The sequence below is a fragment of the Leucopleurus acutus genome (genome assembly GCF_964270905.1).
Source record: "Leucopleurus acutus genome assembly, chromosome: 13".
In the NCBI taxonomy this organism is placed as follows: domain Eukaryota; kingdom Metazoa; phylum Chordata; class Mammalia; order Artiodactyla; family Delphinidae; genus Leucopleurus; species Leucopleurus acutus.
The window spans coordinates 16,043,121-16,069,221 of NC_139155.1; the positions used below are offsets into that span (position 1 = coordinate 16,043,121).

At 47.7% G+C, this 26,101-nt stretch overlaps 1 protein-coding gene across 4 annotated transcripts in view; it reads left to right on the forward strand.

Moving 5' to 3' along the window:
- The window catches only part of CCBE1 (collagen and calcium binding EGF domains 1), a 233,640-nt gene extending 209,080 nt beyond the window's left edge, over nt 1-24,560 (forward strand). For all 4 annotated transcript variants that reach the window (XM_082853623.1, XM_082853625.1, XM_082853624.1 and 1 more), the window contains 6 exons: nt 2,739-2,842; nt 11,705-11,825; nt 17,272-17,411; nt 17,492-17,527; nt 18,271-18,306; nt 20,566-24,560. In XM_082853623.1, coding sequence (XP_082709749.1) covers nt 2,739-2,842; nt 11,705-11,825; nt 17,272-17,411; nt 17,492-17,527; nt 18,271-18,306; nt 20,566-20,799 — 671 coding nt within the window. In that variant the 3' untranslated portion in view covers nt 20,800-24,560. The remainder of the gene's footprint in view (nt 1-2,738; nt 2,843-11,704; nt 11,826-17,271; nt 17,412-17,491; nt 17,528-18,270; nt 18,307-20,565) is intronic.
- The last annotated feature ends 1,541 nt before the right edge of the window (nt 24,561-26,101 follow it).

The following is a 26,101-nucleotide window of genomic DNA, read 5'->3' on the forward strand; positions in this document are numbered from 1 at the left end:
CAGGCATCACCCCCATATAATCATCGCAATAGCCCTGTGTCTTAGGTTTTACTGTTCCAGTGTTTTGGTTGAGGAAATTGGGTCTTATAGAGGTTAGATAACTTGCCTGAGGTCTCTGAGCTAGTTAGTGACAGAGCTGGGATACGCACCCCTCGCACTGTGACCCTGGAGGCCATGCCCTTAAATTGCATTTCACCGTCTCCAAGCGAAGACCTTTCTCATAACCCAGCTCATTGTGACACAGCTACGGTGTGAATGGAAACAATCCCCCATGGCTTCTGGTTGAGCGTGGTGCAAGGTGGGCAGAGGCCAGGGAGGCGGGGAAGCTCCTGGTGGGACAGAATTAGCCTAGAAGATGGGGATCAACAAGGCACCCCTGTTAGGTTATACACACACATGGAAGGATTTAAAAAGAGGCAGCCTCTTTCCCGGAGGTTCAAGTGCTTTTCCCAATCACACGCTGACAACCTAAGCTACAGTCTGTATATTCGGGGATCGCAGTGTTGCTTATGGCAACGCAACCAGACAGAGCACTGCTTCGCCCACCTCAGCCTGCTGGCTTGAGAAGCGTGTTCCTAGCGTGTGCGCACACCAGGCCTCAGGCCTCCCACCGGCTGCGGGGAGGGCTAGGGCCAGTGGGCCCCCTACCACCACCCCGTGCTGCAGGGGAGGAGTCTGAGATCTCGACTGCCAGGTTGCCCCTGGGTGCCCTCACCTCCCAAAGAGCAGAAATACCGGTCACCGTGTAGACCACCAGGCAGGCACAGACCCCCTTGGAGAGGCAGCTGGGGCTGCATGAGGAGGGGTCACCTGAGCGTGAGGCTCTCCCGATGCCCACTTCCTCCTCCCATGTACCCGTGCCCTAGGCCTGCCGTAACCACCGTGCCACCATCTGGGTGGCTTAAAGGACAGAGGTGTGAGGCTACGTGTCTGAGATCAAGGTGTCAGCGGGGTTGCCGCCTTCCGAGGACTGTGAAGGAGAACGTTCCAGGCCTCTCCTCCAGCGCCTGCTGTTTCGCCAACAATTCTTTGTCATTCCTTTGCTCCTGCTGCCTCACCCTGACCTCTGCCTGCATCTTTACATGGTTTCTCCCTGCTGTGTCCAGATTTCTCTTTTTTATAAGAACATCGGTCATATTGGATTACGGGCCCACCCTACAGCAGTATGACTTCAACTTAACGAATTACATCTGCAGGACCCCTATTTCCAAATGAGGCCACATTCTGAGGCACTGAAGGGTTAGGATTTCATCACGTGCACTTGGTTGGGGAGCGGGGGGGACACAGTTCACCCTGTAATGTTCCATTTCGCTAACTGAACATCCCCTGTGTGAGGTACCAAGAAGCAGCTCCAGTTCCTGGGCAGCGCCCCCTGTGGCACATGCACGAGAAGCTCCTCTCTAGGGAAGCCCGGGATCCCCACCATCTGAGTAGGCTGCGTGGTAAAGGCTGCCTGACTGCAGAGGACAGGGCTGTCTCTGTGTATGGGCAGGGGGGTCTCAGGCAACCCGTGAATTGGGTCTTGGTAGCTCATAGGAATCCACAAGTGGAGACGGCAGAGAAGGCTTCCCAGAAGGGAGGACGGGAAGAAGAAAAGCACGTGGGCCCTGGAACTTACCTGGCGGTCCAGTGGGTTCGACCCCTGGTCGGCAAGCTAAAGTCCCCCATGCCGTGCGGCACGGTCCAAAAAAAAGCACGTGGGCCCAGAAGCAGAAGAAATGACCTGGAGAGACATGTCACTTGACTGTCCCTAGCTACTTTCCAGATCCTAGTGTTATACGTGTCACACCAACAGGACACCTGGCCCAACACCAAAGGGCTTCAAAGGTAGGAGAGTTGACACTTGCCTGGGTGTCAGACTGTCCTGCCGCCAGCCTGACCAAAACTGTCACCTTCCCCCTGTCACTTCCTCTGGGCCCATATCGCACAGCTACCATCTTTTACAAAGGCCTATGGGAGTCTGCACCTGCCCTTCTGTAGCAAATGACCTCAGGTGTCTAGTGTCCCCAGCACAGGCTTATGTGGCCTGTTCAGGTGCCAGTAGGATGAGGGCTATGTGGATACTGGGTCGTGTCACCATTTAACTCACCTATTCCTTAGAGAAATATGATTTTACACAAAGCCCACGGAGCTCCTGATGCGCCACAAGGTTGCACTGGCACCCTGCCCTGTGCCTGTCCCATTATGGCCCTGGATGGGCATGTCCAAGGTGCCTGGAGCATCTTCCATCTGGCTTTACATCTCCTCGGAGGTCAGTGCCCAGCCCCGGTCTGTGACCCTGCCTGGCCTGGCCGTGCTCCCTTTGAACAGCTGGATTATCAGAGGTGATAAAAACCAGCTTCGTGAGCCCTGCACCCGAGTCCCATTGCCTGGGCTTGGGGGATAATTTACGGCGTGTGAATGTTGGCCCTTGGAGGGGAGTGTAAGTCATGTCAGGTTGATAGAGCCTGCCTCATGGTAAAAGGGCCACTGTTGACTTTTTCACAATGAAAGAGGAAGGTGCTAGGATGCCTAAGTGGAAACAGCTGAACCCAGAGTGTAGCGGGGGAGCCCCTCCCCGTGTCCCCGCTGCCCTGGGCATGCTGTCAGCGACCCAAGAACTGTAAAATTGCCAGCCCACATCCCTCGCACGTTTCAGCATCAACCAGTCCGCCTGGAACTGCCCTTTTGACACGGTCTCCCTGGGTCTGGATGTCCCCCAGCCTCCCAGGCAGACCCCAGCCCATCTTCTCTCTCAGGGCACGATGAGAAGGTGGAGAACGCGGTGAGAGCCGGCACCTGCTGTGCCACGTGCAAGGAGTTTCACCAGATGAAGCAGACAGTGCTGCAGCTGAAGCAGAAGGTACGTGCCGGGCGTGTTAGAAACGGTCGCGTAAGATGAAAGGAAGGCCTGGTGGAGGCAAAGTGGAGGAACATCTGAAAACAATAAGAAAATGTCATCCACAGCCTCACTGGGTATTCTCTGAGCTTGCTGCCAACTAGGTTTGGCCTGGGGCGCTTCGCCCACCCACCTTTGGAGCTCATTATCTATAGCTCAACAGAACAATGAAGGCAGGGGATTGACCAGGTGACTAGTAAAATAGACCACTAGGTAAGGGGCACGTGGTGAAGCAGAGGGTGAGGAACGACTAGTGTGACTTTTTGGGAAATGAACATCCAGACACGTGGCCCTTACACAGTTCTAAATAGAATACGGTAGAATCATTTACCGACGTTTTATCAACAGAGAACATCTTCTCTATAAACGTTCATCACTGGTGATGCATTTCTGTAGCAGCTTTATTTTTCACATTTAAAAGTTACGACCTGTGCTTTCTGGGCTCCACACACCTCAGAAAGCAGCTGCTCAGATACCCGGTGTCACCCAGGGTGAGGACTGACTCTCTTTGTCAGGCTCCCACGCATGCCTGACAGCATCATATTTCTGGTAACATTGCTGTGCCGTGAGTAATGCCCCTGGGATGCGCTTAGTGCCCTGAAAGCTTAAGCAACTGTCCGGTGCCCGGGTCAATGGTGTTTATCATACCTGAGGTCCGTGAATTCACCAGTCTGTCGGCAACTCAGAAACTGCTCTTACGCTTGTAAAACGTAAACTTGCTGGTTTGTTTGTTTAATTGCTTCCCCTCAAGGCTCTTAGTACATCAAAGAGGTGTATCTAATCTGTTTAACTTTGACATCTAGTTATTGTAAAGGGCAGCAGGGTAAGAGTAGACAGTATTGCTTTTCACGTGTTCAACAAACATGCAGGCAGCCCCTAATGAGATCCACAGCTTCCAGTGGAACAGGCAGGTCAGTAGGCTGAGAAGATAAATGGCTTTGCGGGCCTTTGGTACGTTGGTGGTGAAGATCTAGCAACTTTAGCAGAGGCATATATGTGTATGATGTACAGATTCCAAATAGCTTGTGATCCAATAGAGAGACCAGGCAGAAAACCTTGCAAGTATATCAGTATAAATTCAGAGTTATCAGTAATACATCCCACACAGATATCCTCACGTTGGACTTGGATTGATATTAGTATTTACTGAGCGAGTCTGAAAAAGCGTTCGTGGAAGAAGTTTGCATTTCATGGGCCAGAGGATTCGGGCCTGGGGGAGGCAGCTGATGAAGTCTCAAGGCCTAAGGCTACCCTCCGTTTTCTTCTCTGAGAGTCAGTAATCCAAGAGCTATGGGGAAGCTCCTTCCAGCCTGAATGTTCTTTAGGGTCAGTGACGCTAAGTCTCACTAGTTGAGAAATTCAGTTGCTAATTCAACATCTGGCTTTCCCTTAACCTCCCCGCAGTGTTTTACAATCCATGAAAGAAGAAATGTTACGAAGAAGTTGAAAATTTTATGTTACCCTTAAAGCCCTTGCGGCAGAGCTACACACAGATCCAATAATACTTGTTAGTACTCCAGTAACTGTCCTGCACTGGGGTTGGCCTGGAATTGATCCACCTTAGACCGATTTCTCCTACAAGTGCATTGTGTCAAGTCTGAGCTAAAGCTGGCATTCAAGGAACGTCACAAGAAACAACGCATTTTTAAAGGCGCCTAGTAGAACATGCCACATTCTGCAGTTGATAAAGCCGTTTTATATCCAGGACCCCATTTGATTCTCACCGTGATGCCGATATTGGCAGAGAGGTGCCGTGTCAGCCCAAGACGCAGGCCAGACCCTAAACCCTAGGTCTCCTCACTGCTGCTCCTGTGCTGGTGTGGGGCTTGTCCGTTGATTTTTAACTTCCTCTCACTACTGCTGATGCCATCTGTTCTGTTCAGAAAAGAACATGGGACAGCTGCCCAAATAAACATTGGCTCAGAAGTAGGTTACCGGGTGTCCTGGACCGTGGCCAGCCCCATAGTATAAAACGGTATGCAGACATGCTGAACAACACCATGAGTGTACAGTCAGCAAAATCCCAACCGTGTGAAACTCTACAGGGCCAATGCCCTGTGTTCTTCAGTGGATAGATTCTAAGAAAAGTGGAGCAGCGACCTGCAGGTTAAAAGCAGCTTAAAAGACGTATTGTTTTTTCAAGTGGGCAAGACTAGACCGTAGTGTCTGGGCCTGCACAGTTGGGTTTGATAAATTATTTTTTTAAAACACAGGAAGTGATTAAAGTCAGAATAGTAGTTACTTTGCGGGGAGGGAGGGAGAAAGCATGTGATGGGTCAAGCAAGTGATTGGGTCAAAGCATGTAGACAAAGTTCTGATTTTTTTTTTTTTGGCCGCACTGCATGTGGGATCTTAGTTCCCCCACCAGGGATCGAGCCTACGCCCCCTGCAGTGGAAGCGCAGAGTCTTAACCACTGGACCACCAGGGAAGTCCCTGACAAATTTCTGATTTTTGACTTAGGTGTTCAATAAAAGGGTGTTTGCCTTACAATAATTTGCTAAGATATAGATTTGTTTTGTGGGGTTTCCAGATTCTGTGCCTTTATTTTCCAGTGAAGAAGTTTTTTTGAAATGATGTGCAGATCCCAGTGCCTTCACCTCTACAATTTCTTCTGTGTTTTGGGAAGGAAAAAAACAAACAGGTGATTTGGCTAAAAAGAGAGTTTGGGGTATAGATAAAATACCCGTCATTTGACTTGCAGAGAGGGGTCTCTGTCCCATCAGAACACTGAAGAAAAATCTGAGCTAAGGAGCCAGTTTTTTTTTTTTTAATAAATTTATTTATTTATTTTTAAAATTTATTTTCCGTTGCATTGGGTCTTCGTTGCTGTGCGTGGGCTTTCTCTAGTTGTGGCGAGCGGGGGCTACTCTTCGTTGCGGTGCGCGGGCTTCTCATTGCAGTGGCTTCTCTTGGTGCAGAGCACGGGCTATAGGCGCACGGGCTTCAGTAGTTGTGGCACACGGGCTCCCGTAGTTGTGGCTCGCGAGCTCTAGAGTACAGGCTCTGTAGTTATGGCGCACGGGCTTAGTTGCTCCACAGCATTTGGGATCTTCCAGGACCAGGGATCGAACCCATGTCCCCCTGAATTGGCAGGCGGATTCTTAACCACTGCGCCACCAGAGAAGTCCCAAGGAGCCAGTTTTTAATTAATTTATATATTTTTTTATTTTTTACTGGTATGAAGAAATTTTTTTTTCAGGTATGACTTTTTTATTGAAATATAGTTGATTTACAGTGTTATATTGGTTTCAGGTGTTCAACCTAGTGATTCAATATTTTTATAGTTTATACTGCATTTTAAATTATTATGAAAAATTGGCTGTATTCCCTGTGCTGTGCAATATTTCCTTGCAGCTTACTTATTTTATACATAGTAGTTTGTACGTCTTAATCCCCTGCCCCGATTCTGTCCCTCCCCCCTTCCCTTTCCCCAGTGTTAACCGCTAGTTTGTTCTCTGTATCTAGGAGTTTGTCTCCATTTTATTATATTCATTCATTTGTTTTACGTTTTAGATTTCACATACAAATGATAACACATTTGTCTTTCTCTGACTTACTTCACTTAGCATAATGCCTTCCAAGTCCGTCCATGTTGTTGCAAACGGCAAAATTTCATTCTTTTTTATATATCCAAAGGAAACAAAAATGCTGATTCGAAAAGATGCACGCGCCCCAGTGTTCACAGCAGCTCTATTCACAATAGCCAGTGGGAGCAACCTAAGTGTCCACCAACAGACGAATGTGTAAGGAAGATGTGGTGTATATATGCACAATGGAAGGAGCAAGTTTTTAACAGGTCCCTGTGTTCCCGCAGCAGGGGGTGATCTGAGCTGAGAGCAGCGCTGCTGCGGAGCAGTTGAGGAAGTGAGAGTGTTTGTTGAGCACCCGCTCTGGCCTGTGATGGGCTGGGAGATGACGAATGATGAGAACGGACAGAATAAAGGCCCGCCGTAAATAAGCTTCCTGTCTTAGCTGGGAAACCAAGCCCACAGTAGAGTTAACACAATGGCCGAGTGGAGTGGGGCAGGCAGCGGAGGCTTCAGAAGTTAGAGGTCAATGCGATTTCAGAAGTGTGAGCAGATGTGCAACCTGACGGCTGCGTTTGTTCGCTTCAGTGCTGCCTTTAGTGCTGGGCAAATAGATGGCTTCTCAATGGTTCATGGTTTCCTCTGCTACCTTGATCTAGTTGCTCTGTAAAATGGGTCTTCTCAGGATGGCTGGGAAGACTATTCTATATGAAAGTAACTGTAGATTGCTTTGCCAAGTATCATGAGTAATATTAAGAGAGGCAGCTGGGTGTTGTGGTGAGGACCACAGATTCCAGAACCAGACTGGCTAAGTTTAAGTCCTAGCCCCATTACTTCCTGGCTGTGTGACCCTGGGTAAGTTACTTAACCTCTCTGTGCCTCAGTTCTAGAGAAAGTGGATAACAGTGATACATACTACGTAGGGTTTTCATGATGATCAAATGAGTTAATATTTGTAAAGGACTTAGAACAGTCCCTGCCACCTAGAAAGAGCTCTGTAAATGTGTACCGAGTAACTAATAAACATGAATTATACGTCCTAATAAAGTGCTTTACAGGCAGCATCTGATTCGTCCCAACAGCCCCGTGAGGTAGGTATTTTTATTACGAAGGCTAATACGAGATAATGATATTCATAATTCCATTGACTGGAATCGAGGAGAAATGCAGACTCTTCACGCAGACTTCTTCCCAAACACCTGCACCCCTCAAGCCTGTCATCTGCTGTGTTTGGGTAGACGGTCAAGCCAGGATTTCTGGAGGGCCGCCTCTAAAACGCCAGTGCCTTTACATTCCTCTCATCCTGCTGACACACAGAGGAACTGGCGGGAAGCGGGATGTAATCACCCAGCAGGAGGTCAGCCAGGAAGCTGAGGTCGGCGTTTACTGGGTCACCTCCTGACTTTTACAAGGCAGCGAAGAGAGCTGGAGAGGGCCCAGGGTGGGTGGGGACTAATCTCTGAAGTCCCTCCATGTGCCGGTCTCATCCTCCCAGCTTGCTTACAGAATTTTACATCCAAAGACTTGCTCGTCTGGCCCAAACCTCTTGTTTTATAAGCATGAAGGTGAGAACCTGGAAGGGTGAAGGGACTTACCCAAAGTCATCCCGCTATTTAGAAACAGAGCCAGGAGCATCCCCTCAACCCCTGACCCCGTCCCACCCCGAAGAGCATTTGCACTGTGTCCGCGGTCCTGGCTGCTGGCGGTTACTAGTCTGGGCGCTGGGCCAGGCACGTTCAGGACATCGTCACTTTCATCCTCCCAGCAGCCCTTCTTAGGTGGATATTACGATCATCATTATATGGTTGAGATAATCAGTTCTATAGATCCCACAGGTAGAACATGGCAGGGCTGAGATTTAAACATAGATCTGCCTAATGCCAAAACCCACAGATAAAATTCACAATTTAGTTTTTCTCTTGGAAGCAGATAATAAAATTGAACCAGCCTTCAAGGGCCAGTGTTGACCCTCTGTCCTCTAGTTAGAGTAGTTTCGCTTCTAAATTCTCCTCACTCAGGGGTTCACCCCCGTTCCATCCCAGGACCCAGGCATGCAGTCACAGATTGGAGTGGCCTCTCGCTGTGACACAGTGACGCCAGCACCATTGTAAATAAACCCCTGGGACGTAGCTGGGTCCTGGCAGTGACACTGAACCATGAACCCTGACCTGAAATTGTGCAAAGCTGGCTTTCAGATTGCGCAAGGTTGTGATTCTTATCGTTTTCCCTACTGAATTCTAAACGATGATCATAGGGGAATTGAGTGTGTTTCCTTGCATCTTTCGGGGAACACTGGGTCTTCTCAAAGCGCAGAAGAAGACTGTTTATCTGGAACACACTGGATGGTCAGGAATCTTCTAGCTCATGGACCTGCATGGCTGTCCTTACCCGAGGATTTTCATACTAGCTAAGGGGCTCCAAAAGCACTGAGGGACCCTTCGGAAGAGGGTGTCGGTGCTTCTTTGAGCTTCCTGCCCTCTGAGCATCCTTGCACCGTGAACTGAATGGATTTCAGTAAGAACTCCAAGAAAAGGAAAAAAAAAAAAACTGGAGGAATTTCCAGGCAGAGGAGCATCCTAGGCTCAAATAGGCCACCTAGGGCAGCTGAAGCAGGGAAAAGGCCTTGACCCAGGAGAGCCTGACGTGTGCTCTGCAGGCGAGCGAGGGGGGTGGACAGGAGGAGCAGGGCAACACCTCAGGCCTCGTGGCCCCGCCCCTTCTGTATGCCAGGCTGCAGGGATGCCACCAGAACCCTCTCGTGGTTTCCCACGGTTTCACCTTTTAGAAACATTGCAAGCACTTCATTAAGGGGCTAATGGGATACAGGACTTGGGCAGTCACCTTGCAGAGAGCTGGAAGAATTTGTTCTCCGTCAGATGCAGCAGGTACAAGTCGTTTGCCAACATACAGACCACGTATTATTGTGATGTTCGCTTTTTGTTCATACTGGATTTCTTCTGTTAGTGAGAACATCTGTCTCTGTAACTAAGAAAAATCATCGCTTCTACATCTGGCTCAAGATGGCCCCAAACCCAGCAGCCACCCAGCAGGAGAAGGGGATCTTGGGGCAGGGATGTCCTCTAGAGTCATGTTTCAAAATAGTCATGCTAATCATTCCCAAACCTCCATGCTCAGAAACAGACACCAGTGCAGAAGGCCGAGGACTTTATGAAGCCAGAGAAGGTCATCTGGACAGCAGAACTTTCCCAAGCCTCCCAGTGCCATTCACACACTGGTCTCTTAGCTGCAGTTCAGTAGGTAGATTTTGTAGTTTCCCCATAAATTCCTCGGGCCTAGGCTTGGGGGGGGGTTCAAGATCTCACGATCATCTTTTACTCCACCTCCCTGCTCTGTTACTATCAACCCAGGTGCCCTGAGACCCCAGGGGTTATTCGTGTGGCGTGGTTGAACTCAACTGGGACTGTCTAGTCTCCCTGGGGCAGGAGGAAGTCCGTGGGGAAGAAAAGGAGAGGTGAGAAATGCTGACTTGCCCGTGAAGTAGGAAAGTAAAGAAAACTCCAGGGTTTTTCTTTCTTTTTTTAATTTTTCACTTCATTTTTATTTATTTATTTTTGGCTGCATTGGGTCTTCGTTGCTGCGCGTGGACGTTCTCTAGTTGCAGCGAGCGGGGTTCTACTCTTCGTTGCGGTGCACAGGCTTCTCATTGCGGTGGCTTCTCTTGTTGCGGAGCACAGGCTCTAGGCACATGGGCTTCAGCAGTTGCAGCATGCCGGCTCAGTAGTTGTGGCACACAGGCTTAGTTACTCTGTGGCATGTGGGATCTTCCCGGACCAGGGATCAAACCCGTGTCCCCTGCATTGATTGGCAGGCGGATTCTTAAACACTGCACCACCAGGGAAGTCCCCAACTCCACGGTTTTTCAAATCAACATTCAATTCTGTATTTCTTATCACCAAAAGCTGTAGTAATTTGGAGTTGACATAAGCCTCAGAGGGAGAACTTGCACAATTTCTAATTTAGCACTCTGTGCTGATGCTGAACCCACAGAGCACAACTCTGTCACAGTGGCAGTTGGCCACCTCTGATCACTAACAGGTGGTAGGAAACTCTGTCCGCAGCTCAGATCCGAAGATGGGTGTAGAGCCTCGGAGCGCTCCACGGGCAAGGATGAGATATCCACGGACCTTCTCGTAACTTGCATTGCCCTCTGGCCAGAGGGTCCCCAAGCAGGGCCTCGTCCAGGAGGATGTGGGTGACAAATGCAACTTGCTTCAGAAAATCGCAGTGATACTTGGTTTCTGTGGGACTCCAGGATCCCGAGTGAAACCTCTGGGGGTAGCTCTGAGCCTCAAAAACGCAGTCGCCACTGGATTTCACACCCCTGAATCAGCTTCCTGGAAGGAAGAGACTAGAACTACCATTTATCAAGCACTTAGTACATTTCAGGTCCTGTGCTGGGCACCTGATACACACTACCTGTGTAATCCTCACGTCTTAACGGTGGGCGTTATCAGTGAGGAAATGGACATTAAGAGCGTGCAGTTCTTACCAAGGGTCTCACTGATTCCTGACCTCAAGGAATGCAAAGGTCATTCACGTGTGTGGTCCCTCTGGCTTCCCCTAGAATGAGCTCCTGAAATCAGAGAGAGAGAGAGAGAGAGGCAGGGAGCCACGGTGCCTTTTATGACTTTATCTCAGAAATTACACACCGTCACTTTCGTCACTTTCTATTCATTAGAAGCAAGTCCCCAAGCACAACCCACACTCAGAGGGCAGAAAATTAGCCTCCACCTTTTAAAGGGAGGAGTGTCCAAAAATCTGTGGACATATTTTAAAACCATCACAGCCACTGTTTCCCAAACACCTGAGCATACACGTGACCTGTAAGTCATATCTTCCATCCTGGCTCTCAAGGCGGAGATCTGTAAGAGCCGGGACCATGTCTTGTTCACTGTTGTCACCTTAGAACGAAGCACAGGGCCTGGCACATAGTAGTTTCTCAAATGTTTGAGACATGAGTTCTTAATAAAAGTCTGGAACAGGTGGATTGTATTAATTATGAAGATGATGAGTCTAATGATATCTAGGCAGGCTGGAACTGATCCAGGTTCACCCACTAAGCAGCCGGGGGAGTGATCTTGTACAAGTTGTTTTGACTGGAAGGCCTCCGGGTTTATAAGGAGGATCTCTACCGTCCGTCTGCACTCTGACTGGCTCGGATAGAGGCGTATGCACAAGAAAAGCCTCTGTGGCCTCTGCAGACCACACAGGCGCAGGGCATTCCCTGGCAGTGGGGCCGTCGGTGCTTCCTGACCCAGGTTCCTCTTCTCTTTGCAGATTGCCCTGCTACCCAACAGCGCTGCGGACCTGGGCAAGTACATCACTGGTGACAAGGTGCTGGCCTCAAATGCCTACATTCCAGGACCTCCTGGCCTGCCTGGGGGCCAGGGCCCCCCGGGTGAGTATAAAGAAGGGCATAAAAGCATAGAGTGAAAGCAAATAGCATAAAAGGGCGATAGGCTCACCAGCCAGGGCCTGCCGAGAGCTCACGTTTAGTTGTGGGGGGGGGGGGGTGCGACAGAGTTTTTTTAGCTCCCATGGATGGGAGCAGAAGCCGGGGTCCAGGGAGTTCCATGCCCGTGTGCCAAGAGGGCCTCGGGGAATTGGGTCAAGCCTGAGAAACCCTTCTAACCAATAGTAATCAGGGAGAAAAAAGTCATTGTCCTGGGTTTGGACAAGATTCATAAAGATCATCTTAAGTTACAGAGAAACAAAATGAAAACTATTTTTAACACTAACATATATGAACGTAGGATGGCGTAATGAACTCCTGTGGGCTCATCGCCCGGTGCTAACACCTTATGGCCAGCCTCACTGCCACTCTTCCCCAATCCTGTCTCCTCCTTCCCCTGTTATTTGTGAACACACTTACATTGATATTTATCTCTCTGTTTTCCTTTAAAAGTCAATCTCATTGAGATACAATTCTATACAATAAACTGTACACACTTAAGATACAGTTGGACGAGTTTTGACAGATGCATACACCCTATATCAAGCACTTCCTAACCACCACCCTATAACTGGTCTACGTCAAGGGGTAGAACATTTCCACCATCCCAGAAAGTTCCCTTGTGCCCTTGGCAATGTACATCCTCAGCTCTAGGCAGTCACTGACCTGCTTTGTATTGCTGCAGTTCTGTCCGTTCTACAACTTCATAGAAAGGAATCTATTCCTTCTGTCTGGCTTCCTCCGCGTACTGTTTTGGAGATTCACCCTTGTTACTCTGAAGAAAATCCCAAATTTCCTATCATTCCGTCAGGCAATACGCAATGAGAACTTTAAAAAATAACAACAGGGTGTTTTCTGTTTTATTAGGAGTCCCTCCATAGATACATCAATACTTTTTATATTAGTGTTAACAAATGACTCTAAGACATGGATGTCTTATCCCTCATGTTCATCGCCTAGCAGTGTGCTAGGTGTTGTGAATGACCTCCTGACATTCTAACGAGGATGACAAGACACATAAAGTGAAAGCAAATAGAATAAAACAGTACCTGCCTGCCCCCAAGTAAAGTATGCAGGTACTTCCTGCTGTGGAAGCTTAAGGAAGAGAGAGATCACTGTAGCCTGCAGTGGTCAGGGGACTTGGGGTTTGAGTTGGACCTGGAAGAACACGAGAGGTAGGATTGGTCCAAGCACAGAGGACACGGGCAGATTTTAGCCTGGAAGGTCAGCAAAAACAAAGGCTCAGAATGCTTCCCAAACTATATGTTTTCTTCTCCACTTATATCTTCATCTCCTGGTTTCCATCAAAACCCAGGTGGCCTGGGTCTCAGTCTGTACAGAGACCAAGAACTGGTCCAGGACTTTGGTTTCTCCTCTCGTTCACTCTTTTGGCCTCTGGGTCATGGTTGAGTTTTCTCCAGCAGATGCCACACACAGGCAGCCTCTTGCTGCTTCTAAGTAGACTTAGGTCTCTCCTTACAAACTGATTGTTTGCAGTGTTCTCCATCCTTCTTTAAGAGAATGTTCTCGCTCTGCTTCCCTGGAGGAAGTTCATCCCCCCAGGCCAGCCTACCTGTCACTTCAACAAGGACAAAGTAGGAACAGGGGAGCCATTGGCTTCTTTCTTCTTTTTTTTTTTTTTAACATCTTTATTGGCGTATAATTGCTTTCCAATGGTGTGTTAGTTTCTGCTTTATAACAAAGTGCCTCAGCTATACATATACATATATCCCCATATATCCCCTCTCTCTTGCGTCTCCCTCCCACCCTCCCTATCCCACCCCTCTAGGCGGTCACAAAGCACCCAGCTGATCTCCCTGTGCTATGCGGCTGCTTCCCACTAGCGATCTATTTTACATTTGGTAGTGTATATAAGTCCCTGCCACTCTCTCACTTAACGAATGACTCGCTAGCTTTCCTTTCCAGTTCTGCCGTCTGGTTTCTAGCATGGTTTGAGCTGTCCAGGGTCCTTGCTGGAGCAGGGAGTGATTGAGGACTGGCTTTGGCAGGGGGCTATGCCCTTGCTTTCTCCTCCAATCCTTATTCCTTCTCCCTCCTTACTTCTAGCCTCATCGTGTGTGATGCCCTCACACATCGTGTGAGATGTGTTAGGGCAACTAGAGAGATAATAAGATTTCTCTTACCCTTAACTAAAATTCCAGTCCTGGAGTCTGTGATGAATCACAGCCTGGGCCCCCAATACAGGAAGCTCTACTAGGCTGGAACCCTTTGGCTTTGGTGTTGAGGGAGTGACTGCTGTTCTGTGCTTCCCGCTCTTCCTTTATAAGGTGCTGACGTTTGTACATCTAAGCCCCACACTTTAAAGGCACTTGACATAGCGATCTCTGAAGTTCATTGACTGTGTAAATGAAGGTGCGATATTACCTCTGGCCTGTCCTTGTGCTATCAGAGGTAAAATATTTATATTTTATATAATATAATATATTGTATTATATATAATATATATATTATATTTTATATATATTATTATAAATTATATATTATATATAATATATATTATATAAAATATTATAATATTTTATATAATATAATATATAATAAAAATATTATATTTATATTCAGAGTTATAAGAGGGATCTGGTTCCCTTCCCAGATGAACTCTTTCAGGATGTACCTGGAACCAGCATTGAGAATAGGGGGTGAGAGACATACTTGGATCGAACATTGACTGCGTTTTATGTTGGCTCAATTATTTTGTGAGCTAGAAAAGACGTCCCCACACATGATAAGTTTGAAGTCTTTGTTTTGTTTTGTTTTCTGGTGCCTGAAAGCCATTCCATCCTATCACTGTGCTCTGCCGATTGTAGGAGCCGCGTACGATCAAGAAGTCATTACTGTGTGCGTTTGAAAGACAGGAATCATTATAGCACTAAGGAATGCATCGCTGAGGAATAATTATAGCACAGCAGTCAGCCCAGCCTCTTCATTGCAGTCGTTTGACATGACACATTTACTAAGCAGCCTTCTCTGTACCTGGGCCTCTCTGAGCGTGTGCTGACGATTAAGATATAACCCATGCCCTCATAAAGTTGACAGGCTAAAATGGGTTAAAACACAAGATCCTCCCCCATGCGAAAGAATGAAGTTAGACTCTTGCTTTACACCGTATACAAAATGGATTAAAGACCTAAATGTAAGACCTGAAACTGTAAAACTCCTAGGAGAAAACAGGCAAAAACTTTCATGACATTAGATTTGCTAGTGATTTCTTGGATATGATGCCAAAAGCACAGATGACAAAAGCAAAAAGAGACCTGAAATTCCCTCATCTGTTCAGGCAAGCTGTCTATTCCTCTAGCACCTTTAGCATACGCTGTGATTTTAAAGTCCCTGAATGATAACCCTAACATCTGGGTCGCCTCTAAGTCTGATTCTGTTGATTGCTGTGTCTCTTGAATGGGGGCTGTTTAATCGGGGAGGGGGCTGGTTTTTGTTTGGTTTTTTATACTGTGCCTCAAAATTTTCGACTGAATGCCAGATACCATTCGGAGAGGACCAGTAGAGACTGGGGGACAAAGTAATTACTCCTGGAGATGGGTATACAGGCTGCTGGCAAGAAGAATTGGGTCAGTCTAATGAATAACTGAGCCAGGTTTGGGTGTGTTCTCACTGTCTCTACCTCTAGTGTTCCACAGTCTTCAAGTCTTCAAGTTTTCAAATTCCTCCGATGGCAGGATGCTGTTACTCTATGTTTAGTGGGGGCCTAGGGTGCCGGTGGGTGTTTCTCAGTGGTTCTCAGCTTTCAGCAGCCCCTGCAGAGCTGTGCCACTCTGAGCTCCTCTCTCCACGTTCTTGCTGTTCTCCAGTGGGAGACTGCTGTGACTTACTACCACGAGGTGGGGCTGTGGAGCTCAAGGATTTTTCAGTTCTCCTGGTCCAGCTGCAGCACTAAGCATGAGCTGGGCATCCAGGCTTTAGGGTAAGGTCTTCTCCCCACCTGTGGCAGCCCAACTCTGGCTTGTATCCGTGGCAGATCTTGAGCCGGAGAGTTTGCTGCCCCTCCTCTTATAGTAATAGCCATCCCCCTGGGTCCTGCAGGAGATTTGCTGCCCCAGGTCAGTGGCTTGAGGCTTTTGCCCCAAACGGTTGAAAGTAGGAAAGTTACACAGTAAGACTTGCTCAGAAATAATATTCATATAGAGGTGTGAAGAACAGGTGAGGGGTGAACAAGACTGATGGGAAACAGAGGGACTCGCTCTGAGGCGAGAGTTGAAGCAAATGAAAGGAAGGGCTACAATGAAGAGTAGGCCATGCTCACCACAACTTGGGGAAGCTGGCGTGCAGCAACAAAGACCGACGCGGCCAAAAATAAAAAATAAAGATTTTTTTTTTTTTTTTTAAAAAGGAGGGCTTCCCTTGTGGCGCCGTGGTTGAGAGTCCCCCTGCCGATGCAGGGGACACGGGTTCGTGCCCCGGTCCGGGAAGATCCCACATGCCGCGGAGCGGCTGGGCCCGTGAGCCATGGCCGCCGAGCCTGCGCGTCCGGAGCCTGTGCTCCGCAACAAGAGAGGCTGCGACAGTGAGGGGCCCGCGCACCGCAGTGAAGAGTGGCCCCCGCTTGCCACAACTGGAGAAAGCCCTCGCACAGAAACGAAGACCCAACACAGCAAAAATAAATATATAAATTTATTTAAAAAAAAATCATTGATTCTAGAAAATGTTTTTTTTAAAAAGAAAAAAGGAAGGGCTAACATAGATTTTATTTTAGTGCCTCAGTGTGTGAGGTGCTACACCGAGTGGTGTGTGTGTGTATCTAAAGTCTCATTCAATGCTCGGAACTGCTCTGTAAGGTAGATTTGTATTAGCCCTGCTTTACAGGATGAGGAACTAAGGTTCAAAGAGGTCAAGCAGCTTGTCCAAGATTTAGAGGCAGGTCCCCCTGCTGCTGAAACCTGGACGCTCAGACTCCCCAGCTGCATTAACCACCGCCCTGCGGTGATGGGGGGTGCAGAGGAGCAGATCGCTGTGAGCCGTTAAAGAAGTGAAATGCACAGAACTGGTCACTGATTGGATAAGGAGCTTGTGGAAACAGGGAGATCTGTAGGAAGACTCTCAGGTTTCTGGCTTGAGTGGCTGGGGGACTGGAGGTCCGTGAAAAGAATGGGGAAGTCTGAGTCACTTCGCTGTACACCTGAAACTAACACAACATTGTAAACCAGCTGTATTTCAATAAACATTTTTTAAAAGGATAGGGAGGTCAATTTCTGGCCGTGTTAAGTTCAGACTGCCTGTGGGACATCTCAGTGGAGAGGTCAGAAGGCAAAGGTCGGAGAGGGAAGAGAAGTGGCTGAATGGGGCTCCTGGACTCTCTCGTCAGTCAGCCTTGCCCTTCTCGCGGGCTGTGGACTAATGAGGTGTTCTTTGATTGCAGGCTCACCAGGACCAAAGGGGAGCCCAGGCTTCCCGGGTATTCCAGGCCCCCCCGGGCAGCCCGGCCCGCGGGGCTCGATGGGACCCATGGGACCGTCTCCTGATCTGTCCCACATTAAGCAAGGCCGGAGGGGCCCCGTGGTCAGTATTTCATCAGAGCTCCCATGTGTAGTTGGGGAAGGCGTGTTCCTTCTGTTAAACTAGGTCCCTTTGTCTTGTAGGGCCCACCAGGTGCCCCAGGAAGAGATGGTTCTAAGGTAAGTCTTCTGAGGGGTCCTTACAAGCCTTAGGTTTCTCAGTTTCCACCTACTGGGCAGGCATCACATAAAACTCAAGCACAGTTTGTTGTCCCCATTTTGCATGTGGCGAAGTTGAGACACAGATACACCTTTTGTCCCCAAAGCTGGGAGGAGAATCTAAAAAGCCATTTTCTTAAAATACGGAAAAACCGTAATAACAAAAACAACCACCAAAACCGCTTCTAAGAAAAATCACCCTATAAATGTTAAACAAGCCTCCTTGCTGTCATGGTAGCGCGGGTTTTTCTCGTTAGCCAGTGTTACTTGTGGGGCTGTTTTGTGTGTGTTCCCATTTCTTTGTGGTGTTTAAGTCAAGAACAGGAGAAGTCCCATTCTGTGCAAGTGGGTGGTTCCACTCTGAGGGCTGCCTGCCACTTGCCTCATACAGAAGTCAGTGTGAGTTACTTTGGAGGCTTCTAAGTTATTCCACACACTGCCTGGAAATAGCAGCTTTCCTGCTGTCAGATCTGGTTGGAAAATGTATGGCCTCGGGGGAAATCAAAATGAGAGGCACTTGACTCAAAGCAGCTCGGTTCAAACCAGCGATCCCACGTGTGGAGCTTCAAGCTTAACGTTTGTTTCCCGTAGGAGGTATTTTCTGTTTCGTGCAGGCAGATGGTAGTGGTGGGGTACCTAAATAGAGACTGGGGTGGTGGCATCCGTGTTGTCCAGAAAGCTAACCCTGACCCTTCTGTTCTTAGGGGGAAAGAGGAGCACCTGGCCCCAGAGGGTCTCCAGTAAGTAGCACCACCTGTCCTGCTTCCCCAGTGCAGTGTGCTCAGGGCTGCAGCTCTGATGAGCCTGTAAGTTGGTCTTATGAGCAACAGCCAGCCCCTTCCAGCTGTCGCTCAACTTGCCCACAGAGAACTCCGTGGTTAGAAGAAGAATCACAGAAGCCTTTAGCAGCTGGTTGGGGTTTACTTTTGAAAATTCATTTCCTATTGTTGTTTCTATTATCATAGCTAATCTCTACTTGGAATGTCTTCTCTTAAGATTCAAAACCCCAGTATGTCGTGAGTCTGTTTCCAGGTATGTCTTACAACATCTGAAGGAGCTAGAAAAGAAATCTACGGGGTTAAGTCATAACTCTGAACGTTTAAGAATTCAGCCACCACTAGAACCCTAGCAGGTTGGATGACCGTCCCCTCCAGAAAGCTCAGACGTGCTCAGCTACTCAGGACCATTGAGACAAAATTAGCTGGATTGGACGTATAGTGTCTGGGAGATTAAAAGTGAAAATTAATCGTATCCAAAAGCACAGATGATTCAAGCAACCCCATTGCTTGTGAAGAAGTCAGTGTCACTTCTGAAGAAAGACAAAGATCCTTGACCTTAGAGGTAGGAGGTCTGAGATGCCATCTCCACTCTTCCACCTGTTAGCTCTCTGATCACGGCCATGTCACTTAGCATCCATCTCTGGGTGTCCATCCCCTAATCTGTGCAATGCAGGTGGCATCTGAACTGCCACACCTCAGGTGATCATCCACTGATGTCAGAATGCTCTCCGTACAGCACTGAGTGCTTTGCAGAGTTACGTAAGCTGCTGTCCTGCTGCTTGCTGAGGTGGTGGCTTCAAAGCAGGGGTTGCAGAGGCTGATAAAGGTTGAAGTCCAGGGCTTCCCTGGTGACGCAGTGGTTGAGAGTCCGCCTGCCGATGCAGGGGACACGGGTTCGTGCCCCGGTCCGGGAAGATCCCACATGCCACGGAGCGGCTGGACCCGTGAGCCATGGCCGCTGAGGCTGTGCGTCCGGAGCCTGTGCTCCACAACGGGAGAGGCCACAACAGTGAGAGGCCCGCGTACCGCCAAAAAAAAAAAAAAAAAAAGATTGAAGCCCAGAACACTCATGTTCACACATTATTTTCCCATGTTCCACATAGCACTTCATAGAAATCAAGGCTTAGTAAATAGTTTATAATGACAAAAGGTGTTCAGTCAGTAGAAGAATTAGGAAGCCTTCGTTTGGACCTTTCCTGGTCAATGAGGAATGGACGCCTTTACCGTATACTGAACTTCGTTTAAATTACAGTTATAGGGCTTCCCTGGTGGCGCAGTGGTTAAGAATCCGCCTGCCAATGCAGGGGACACGGGTTCGAGCCCTGGTCCAGGAAGATCCCACATGCCGCGGAGCAACTAAGCCCGGGTGCCACAACTACTGAGCCTGCACTCTAGAGCCCGTGAGCCACAACTACTGAGCCCACGTGCCGCAACTACTGAAGCCCACGCACCTAGAGTCCATGCTCCGCAACAAGAGAAGCCACCGCAATGAGAAGCCCGCGCACCGCAACAAAGTGTAGCCCCCGCTCGCCACAACTACAGAAAAGCCCACACGCGGCAACAAAGACCCAACACAGCCAAAAATAAAAATAAATAAATAAATTTATTTTTTAAAAAAATTGCAGTTATAGTCAACCATCCTTATAGACATTTTAATAATTTCATTTTTAAAAAGATAACATTTAAAAATGTGTTATGCTACATGCCCTGTACATGCATTAACTCATTAAGCCCTCACTTATGAAACCCTACAGAGTTAGGACTATTATTATCCCCGTTTTATGGATGGGAAACAGAAACCCAAATCAATTAAGTAACTTGCCCAGGGCAACACGGCTAGTAAGTGGCAGAGCTGAGGTTCAAACACAACAGAACCCCAGCCTCTTAACCACTACTCTGCCTTCGTAAGTGTCTTCCAGGGTTCTTTGGAAAGTAACCTAGGAGGGTTATTCTCATATTCTGTCATTTTACCGGATTTGATAGAGCCTAGAGCTACGAGAGGTCAGCGTGTCACCATAGCTCATCCGGGAGCTGAAGGAATAGAAGGCAGAATCCCCCAGGCTGTTGTAGTCCTTATGTTTCGTCCCTTTGCGACACAGAGTTGACTTCAGTAGTTGCCAGCCAGCAGCAGGACAGCAGACCCCGGAGCCCACGGAAGCCATCAGTCGGCCAGGGGTTGGGTGTGTGGTGGCCTAGCTTTGACACCTCTCTCCTGCGCAGGGACCCCCTGGTTCTTTCGACTTCCTGTTGCTCATGCTGGCGGACATCCGCAACGACATCACCGAGCTGCAGGAAAAGGTGTTCGGGCACCGGACTGACTCTTCAGCAGAGGAGTTCCCGTTACCTCAGGAACTTTCCAGCTCTCCAGAGACCATGGACTTCGGCTCTGGAGATGACAACCCCAAAAGAACTGAGACAAGAGACTTGGGAACCCACAGAGACTTCTATCCTTAGCACACGCCGACATCTTCACGCCAAAGGAAGAGCAGTGTTCGCCTGCAGTGAAATCATCCAGAGAACAGAACAGAACACCACTGGAGACCTAGAAAAGATACGTTCTTTTTTTCTTTTTTTTAAACTCTTTTCCTTGCTTCTCCGTACTTCTCTTATCCCAAACACTATTTTCAGGCTAGACATACTAAAGACAAGAGGGAGGAAATGATTGATTTACTTGCTTCCCCTGGAGAATCTGCATGGAACTTTCCTTTGACTTCCTTATTTCCCAGGGACTTCTGATTTCTGAATCAGGTACTCTCACAGTGTCTTAAAATTTGGCAGACTATCAAAAAGTGGGGAATGACAAGGCGAGTTCTAAGAAAATGTGAGTTTACTTATTAAAAATAATAGATACGTGTCCAAAATAGACTATTACACCTCAGTGTCAAAGTTAAATCAAATTAAATGAATTAAATCAAATTAAGTCAAATTAAATCAAAATTTTCAGTGAAAAGGGAGAGATGACAATGTATATTTATCTTGGTGGATAATTCTTTTTCCTTGTCAATCTAACGGATTTAAAATATTCTGTCCTCTTATCCAACCTTGTTTCCTAACTTTGATTAAGGAAAGGAGAGAAGGAGTGGAGATTAGAAAAGATGGAGAAAAATTACAGTCCCATATTGACTGTCCTTTAAACTGCCACATACTGACACTCAAGATGTGACAGTTAAGGGTTCCTACCACGCTTATCTATAACTATCCTATTTGAAGAAGAAAATTACTGTCGCTGTAGGAGTAAATTCCATTTTCAAGACAAAAAGTAAGTGAATGCAGTGCCCTGGTTCACATTAGAACAGCGGGCTCCGGGTTGGCCAGGACGTTTTAAAGCTATCTGATCGATTGAGTGAGCTTGCTTAGTAAACCATAGATTATTTGTTAAACAAAGGTAACTGACCCTCAGGGAGAGGTGCCGAATTCCCTGGCTGTGACCGGGTGCCCGCCAGGTGCCATTAGGCTGTGATCCAGGTTGAATCGGTGTACGGTGGTGCTCAGGCTGGAAGAGGCTGCCTGCTCGGGTTGTTGGCCATGGGGCAGAAGAACCTTGGGCAGGGGACCTGCTGTGTCACAGAGGCAGGTAAATGTGCTGTCTGTGGGAATTAGAAGCACTTGTCAGGGGCCAGCCAAGCTTGCCAGCGTGTTGAGACTAACACATGATTGAAAGATCTCTTGGATGCGGGAGGGGCAAAACAACAGTTTTCCTCGTTTGCTAAAAACTTCCTCCCGGTTTTTCCTTAATTTTCCATAATTTAGTCCTAGTTGCAGTTCTTGCAGGTCTTCTTGATTCCCTCTCCTCGGCAAACACAGGAAGCAGCTGGCAAAGTATATTCCCAAACCTCTCCTGGAGTCAGTGTTCGCTCTTACACTTCTGGGTCCCAGAGGACACACATTCCGGAAAAGGCTTTTCTCTCTGGAACCACAGGAGCACGAGTGCTCAAGGGAGGGGCAGGAACATCTGCCACTTTGTAATATTGTTGGGGAACCTCTTGGTTTTAATGGGCAGCTTACAGGCTCCTTCAGGTTCACTTTGTGGCTTTGTCGTTTGACACCCAGAATGACGTTTCATCGACCTGTTCAGGAGACCTTTGCACTTATATTAAGCTTCACAAAGGACCGCTGTTACAACTTCTCTTTGCTCATGTTCCCATTTCCCACCCTGCAGTATCCCCATGACTTTCTGGGCGGTTTGTGTTTAATTTTCTTTCTCCATCTCCTGTTAGCCTACATCATTTCACTCTCCTGGGAGAGCTTGTTTAAAGACAACCACCGTGGGTGTTTATATTGCCACTTTTCAATCTTTCTTCAGAACGATAGGAAGGGCTTGTGTTTGCAAATCTCAAGTGACACCAGCCTTCCTTCTCTCGTCCCCATCCTGTTAGAGACACAGGGCTCCAGTCAGCCAGCCAGTGGCTGAGTTTTTCACCAACACTTGACTCCGCTGTTTCTTACTCACGCAAAGTCCCCGGTGACTGTCCACCAAAGTGTTACAGCTGAAAGCGAACGCATCCTCAGTGCTTCTTTTCTAGGATCTTTCCTGCCCCCCCTCAGCCTCTCCAGAATCTAATCTTCACAGCAGAAGCACTCGCCAGCCACGGGTTCGCAGAGATGAACTGAGCAGATGTTGATTCCCATCTGGTATATATATTTAACGTTTGCCTGCTTGTGGGACGCGGTATTTAAAGTGTGTGGATGGATGAATGCTAAAAAAAAAAAAAAAAAAAAATCATGCACAGGCTTTATGAGAAATGATGAGGTTCATCTTTGATTTTTTTTAATGAAGAATTTAATTACCTTTTTAACCATGAACTGTATGTAGAAATAGAATTTTCTTCTCTGTTGTTGAGTACTCATAAAATGCAACGAAATTGCGTGTTTAGCCAGAGGCTAGGGTAATATATTAACAGAATGAATGGAAGGTGGTAATATCTGGGATTTGTGAGACGATTCTGGATAAGATTTTCTAACAAAACACACAGTAACCTGTATTTTATCATCTCAATCTGCTGGATCAGGTCAACTTATACAATAATTATTTATCCTCAGATTTTCAAAACTTGGACTGCTACCATAGGACTAAATATGTACTCTGTATGCCCAAATTATATTTTTCAAAGATAAGACATAATAAGGCATTGTTATTCCTAATGTGTCTTTTAGCTATGGGTGGAAAACCAAAGCTTCACTGTCTAAACAGGACTTCCGCTTAGAACCTAATGGAAAAGGCTTTTGGGGGTAGGGGGCATAAAATTTGCGACTTTTGGTAATCCACTTCATGTGTCATGGGGAAGAAAGGTCTTTGTACACTCCTCAATTCTTTCCCAGAAATGCTGACTTCAATTTTTTGCACCCTGATAACTAGAACTTAGAATAGGACTTCATAGATTGCTTCTGTTTCGGAAAGCGATGGGCATAAAACTCTCCAGTTCAAAATAGTGCAAGGAGGGGATACATTTTAGTGTAAGAAAATCCTCCTCCCTTTCCAATTCCACAGGGAGAAATTGTAAGCTTTATGGTGCCAACGCCTATGGGGATACACAGGGAATGCTGTCTTGTCTCTCCTGTATTAATTCTAACACCTGCCACAGAATGAATTGGTCAACTAAAGTCATATCTACCGTATAAACTCAGGCAGGTGTGTTCCTAGCCAAACAGGTAAATAACAAATGCACATTGGCATCCAGGGGTCGGGGCTTTGTTACTCCACCAGATGCCAGGTGAAGGGCCCCCTGGTTCTGGCCATGCTCCCTTTCTAGGGTTCATACTACTGTCGGCCTCGTGAGGCCTGCTGCCAGGCGTGCAGGGGGAGGATCTTCTTCGTGACTAGGCACCAGGCATCTCCTTGGGGTGATAGCAAATCCCTCCTCATACTTCAAGTGTCCCTCGCCCTCTCCCCACTCCAGCCTGTCACAGAGCAGCAGTATCACCTTAACATCTTTCAGATGACCTTTCCTGAAAAGGAAATTCATTTGCAGGAATCCAGGCCAAACAACTAGAAGAACAGAGCCATCTAAAGTTATTAATAGGGGCTTCCCTGGTGGCACAGTGGTTGAGAGTCCGCCTGCCGATGCAGGGGACACGGGTTCGTGCCCCGGTCCAGGAAGATCCCACATGCCGTGGAGCGGCTGGGGCCGTGAGCCATGGCCGCCGAGCCTGCGCGTCCGGAGCCTGTGCTCCGCGACAGGAGAGGCCACAAGAGTGAGAGGCCCGCGTACCGCAAAAAAAAAGCATAAAGTTATTAATAATGAGTTCAGGAAATGGATGAAATTTGTCCTGGCACCATCAGCATGTATGTTTCACAACAAATCAAAAAATAATCTTCCATTTGAGGAAAAAACACAAACATGGCCGTAATTGTTAACACATAAAACCTTGGACTTCACGTGCTCCTGCAACAAATATTACTGCTTTAGGGATATCATAGAAAGAAGACCCTTTTACACATCCCCCAGGGGCCTCAGCGTTCTTTATGAGATCCCCAGAGCAACCACCCTGGGGAATTCCATGTGTGTCGTGACTCTGTTTTTATTTCCAGTGGCTAGTCATATACTTCAGTAGCTATGTTCGTTCTTTATAACAGGTCCATATAACAGTTGAGCTAGTATTCCGTTATGGATGTGATGCTATGACATACTTTTGATAAGATTATATATGTCCAATAACAAAGTTATTTTTCTTATGTGGTTGCTCAGTCCTGAAGAAGTAGTCTGTTTATCAGATGGACACGAGCTGATGGAGAGACATGTTTCCCTGAGGAGCCGGAATCTGCCTTCCGGGTGGGCCACCTCCTGGGGGAGTGTGGTCCCAACATTTGAGTCTGAGTCAAGGTCTGAGGGCCCAGCTTCCACTGAAGATGAGTCTCAGAGGCCCACGTCCCCAGATGGGGGGGGATCCTCTGGGACCCCCGTAGTGGGGTTTTCAAACCAGAAACTCTGTGGGGATCATTGGAGGTGCCTTAGCGGGAGGCTTGTGAGGGTTCCACACCTGCCGCAACTCCCACTGCCCCGTGAACAACTCAGCCTTCAGTTGGATTTGGATTGGGATTCCACATAAGTTTTCCTTTGGAAGGAAAAGAAGTTGACTACCTAAAAAAAGAGGTTACAGTAGAGTTGGGGGAGAGAAAGAAAGCCCCATGAGTTGGTTCCCTTCACATAAGTTCCCTTATGTGAAGATTAAGAGGAGGGGAATTTTCATCAGTTGGGCCACACGGGAGATGGAGTTATGTAGTGAAAAGGGAGGTTACTTCTAAGAGATGTACAGCACTCTTCAGCAGGGTGACTTTAGCATCCCAATCTGTTAATCTGTGTTTACACATCTCACTTCCCTCGAGCAAATAGTTATCGAATGCTTGCTGTCAGCTGCACACCGCGCTTTGCGCAGTGACACAGGGAAGCAAAAAGTCATAATCCGCATCCTGCTGGGGATTTTTGGCAAAACAGACACGGATCCTTCCAGGCAAAATAAATTAATTCCGTAAATATGCAATTACAAACTGTGATCAGTGCTATGAATGAAAAGTATCGCAGGAGCCAGTACCAGCTCGTGCCAGTAGGAACCGCCCTTCAGTCCCGTGCCCTTCTTCCCAAAATCACACACACACAGCACCCAAGAGCATTCACGCCAGAGCCCCACGAGAGCTCCAGCCCTGGCAGAGAAAAGCTTTCATCCTCTGGATGAAACAGCAGCCGATGGAAATCTACAAGACCCCTTCATATATGATACTTCCAGGCTTTTTAATTGAAAAAGGAGCTTACTGAACCAA